Source organism: Crocodylus porosus, unplaced genomic scaffold (genome assembly GCF_001723895.1).
Source record: "Crocodylus porosus isolate Cpor-Errol unplaced genomic scaffold, CroPor_comp1, whole genome shotgun sequence".
In the NCBI taxonomy this organism is placed as follows: domain Eukaryota; kingdom Metazoa; phylum Chordata; order Crocodylia; family Crocodylidae; genus Crocodylus; species Crocodylus porosus.
This window is the reverse complement of record NW_017728919.1, coordinates 102,620-105,671: the sequence shown is the minus strand read 5'-3', so window position 1 is coordinate 105,671 and position 3,052 is coordinate 102,620. Positions and strand designations below refer to the sequence as shown.

General features: G+C 64.4%; 1 protein-coding gene across 1 annotated transcript in view; it reads left to right on the top strand.

Moving 5' to 3' along the window:
* Positions 1–128: 128 nt before the first annotated feature.
* The window catches only part of POLRMT (RNA polymerase mitochondrial), a gene marked incomplete at its 5' end in the record, with an annotated part of 15,712 nt that continues 12,788 nt past the window's right edge, over positions 129–3,052 (top strand). Inside the window, 3 exons of the mRNA XM_019538413.1 lie at positions 129–222; positions 314–813; positions 1,300–1,431. Coding sequence (XP_019393958.1) covers positions 129–222; positions 314–813; positions 1,300–1,431 — 726 coding nt within the window. The remainder of the gene's footprint in view (positions 223–313; positions 814–1,299; positions 1,432–3,052) is intronic.

The following is a 3,052-nucleotide window of genomic DNA, read 5'->3' as shown; positions in this document are numbered from 1 at the left end:
CTGTCTGGGCTGTGCGCGCGTGGCCCCGCGCGTGTGCACGCCTAGGCGTGTACCTACGTGTGGGCACGCCTGCGTGCGTGTGTGTGGGTGCACTTGCACGTGGACGCGCGCGGCGCGCCTCACCGCCCCGTGTCCCCGCAGACCGCCTGTGGGCCGCGCTGCGGGGCCGCTCGGCCAGCGCCCAGGAGGAGGCCTGGCGCTGCGGGGCCAAGCTGCTGGAGGGTGAGTGGGGCCCGGGGCGGGGTTGGGGGCCCCTTGGCGCGGGCGTGACCTTTGTTCTGACGATTGGCCCCCGCGCCCCGTTGTCCCGCAGTGCTGGAAGCCCGCATGCAGCAGCTGCGAGCCAGCGCCGCGCCGGACGTGACGCTGGGCAGGGCGGGTCTGGCCCCGCCGCGCCAGGGGGGCACCCAGGCCCCTGCGGGGCAGGGCAGGGGCAGGGGCAGGGCCAGGGCTGCCTCGCTCCCCGAGAAGTCAGTCCAGAGCAAACTGGAGCTGAAGCTGGAGAAGCGGCTCTTGACGGCTTCTGCCTGCACCAAGGCGGTGGAGCAGGGCGCGAAGAAGCAGAGGAAGGCCGAAGCCGGTGCCCGCAAGGCCGCCAAGCAGAGCTCGCCTGCCCCCAGGCCGGCCGGAGCGGACAAGGACAAGCACCGGGGCATGCAGCAGACCATCATGGCCTACCTGGAGACCTGCCTCTTCCTGGACAAGCCCGAGTGGGCCCAGCAGTGCCTGGTCTTCTGCTACCACTCCCGCAAGTACCGCAAGCTCCTGTGCAGCAAGGTGTACAACATCCTCCTGCATGGCTGGGCCAAGAAGGTACCCGGGCTCTCGGGTGGAGAGGCCATGGATTCAAGCCCCAAAAGCGCCATCGGTGGAGCTTTACCCTGTGAGCCCGGTCCAGGGGCTGGCTGCTTCTCCTGATGGGTTTTCTGAGCTGTTTTGGTCCGAACTCCACAGCTCCCTGCGGCTGGGATCCACGCCAGGTGTTGGGTGGGGGGATCAACTGAGCCGTCCCAGAGGCAGGACCTGAGCTGGTCTGGGAGCTTCCCAGACCCTGTACCCTGGCTCCAGTTGGCCCGGAGCTGGCATCATTGGTGCTTCCGGTGCCACCTCCATTGGCAGTGTAGTTTGAGATCCAGCAAACTCGGTGGCTCTTTCAATGGGGGTGCTCGGTGCACTGGTTCAGGAGAGGCCAAGGGGCTGGAAGGGCTCAAAGCCTGTCCTGGGAAAACAGGGAGGGCGGTTGGCTCTCTGCCTGCTCCCTTCCTCCCCCAGCTCTGATCAACTCCTCTCCTCTTCCAGGGCTCCCTGAAACAGGTCAGTGGCGTATTCTTCATGCTGCACAACGCTGGCCTGAAGCCCACCGTGGAGTCCTACGCGATGGCGCTGGAGTGCATGGGCCGCGTGTCCTGTGCGCCCAAGAAAATCAGACAGTGAGTCTGCGCAGCCCCGGGAGACGAGGCCCAGGGCCAGGATGACGCAGCCAGCCAGAGCTCTTGGGTCTTAGGCTTCTGTGAGAGGGGCTCGGAGCTGACTTTTGCTTGGTGCCTCCTCTAGCCTCTGTTCCCAGCAGCCTTGGGGCACAGCTTCCCCACTGCACCATGGTGCTCAGAGGGGCACGTGCATCCATCCCAAGCACCTGGATCTGGGCAGTAGCTGAGATCTGGGAGCTGCTGTGCCCTTGCCCTTTCCTGACTGTGGCTCCAGCCTCTCCTCAGGTGCCCTTGGCTCCTGGGTGTGCCTTGTTCCAGGCTCTGTAACCCAGTGCTCAGAAAGCAATTCCACTGCCCCTTCGCCTGCTTGCTGCTCCCTCCTCTCCTGTGCCAGGAACCGGCAGCTGCCTGTGGGTCCCAGCCTGTTGCCCCGCTGGGACCCGTGGGCAGCCACAGTGCATTGGAGAGGGTTGCAGAGTAGATTGGGGCCTGTGAGAGACTCCAGAGACATCTCAAGAGGCAGCCAGGGATGACTCTGGGAGGGAATGTCTTGGGCTGGCCTGATGGTGATTGCGGTGCCTGGGCAAATCCCTTGGGGCAGGGTCCCAGCCCCTCCCTGGACTCGGGGATGCTGCAGGGTGGGTTGGGAGAGGCTGTGTTGCTCCCAGCAGCGCTGTCTCCTTGGCGGCTCCTGTTCCAGGTGCCCATAGAGCTCAGCTTCAAATCCACACACAGGAACTGCCCAGACTCCTGACACAACCCTGGTGTCTTGTCAGGCTCCAGATACCCCCTCTTCCCATCCTCAGATGCGCCTGGCCAGTCTTCTAAGGCAGTATGTCTCAGTGGGCAGAGCACAGGGCTGGACCCGGCATGACCTTGGCCCAGTCCCTTCCCCTTTTTTTGGGCTGCTGTCCCTACTAAGCGCCTAACACCGTAGGGCCTCCATCCTGCCTGGGGTTCCCGGGTGCTGCTGCAATGCAGGTCTCTCAGCCAGGGCTTCAGGCCTGATAAGCAAATGGCGCCGCTTGCAAGCCTCGGCCAAGCACCTGGGGATCCGTTCTACCTGCTGAGATGCAGCTGCCTCAGGTGGAGCGTGGCAGCCGGGTGCATGGCACTGTGCCCTGTGGGGGAGTTGAAGCCAAGGGTGCTGGGTTCCTTTGGGCCCTGGGTTGGCAGAGGGAGGGTTGCTTACCATCAGACATGCCTGGGTGAGACGCCAACCTCCCTGCAGTTGTCCCAGGGCTCCTGGGACTCTGTCGTCCTCTCTGCTGCCCACCCATCACTTGCTACTTACCACGTGGCAGCCACCAGATGGCGCTCAGAGCCCAGGCACTTGCAGGGTGGCAGTTCTTTTGCCAACACCTTGGCTCTTAGCACCATGACTCTTGGGCTCTCAGGGGATCCCAGTATAGCAGCTTCTCCGGGCAGCAAGGAATGCCAGCCCTGGGGTCTGGGTATGTGATCGCAGCTGGGGGAGCTGGCCTTGAGTCCATGCCAGGAGCCTGCTGAGCATGGTGGGGGGCTCGCGGCTGCCGGGACCAGAGTGGAGCAGCCCTCCCAGGAAAATAGAGCAGCACAGAGTGTGGCGAGGGCTGCTGGGGATCAATTCCACCCCAACTCAC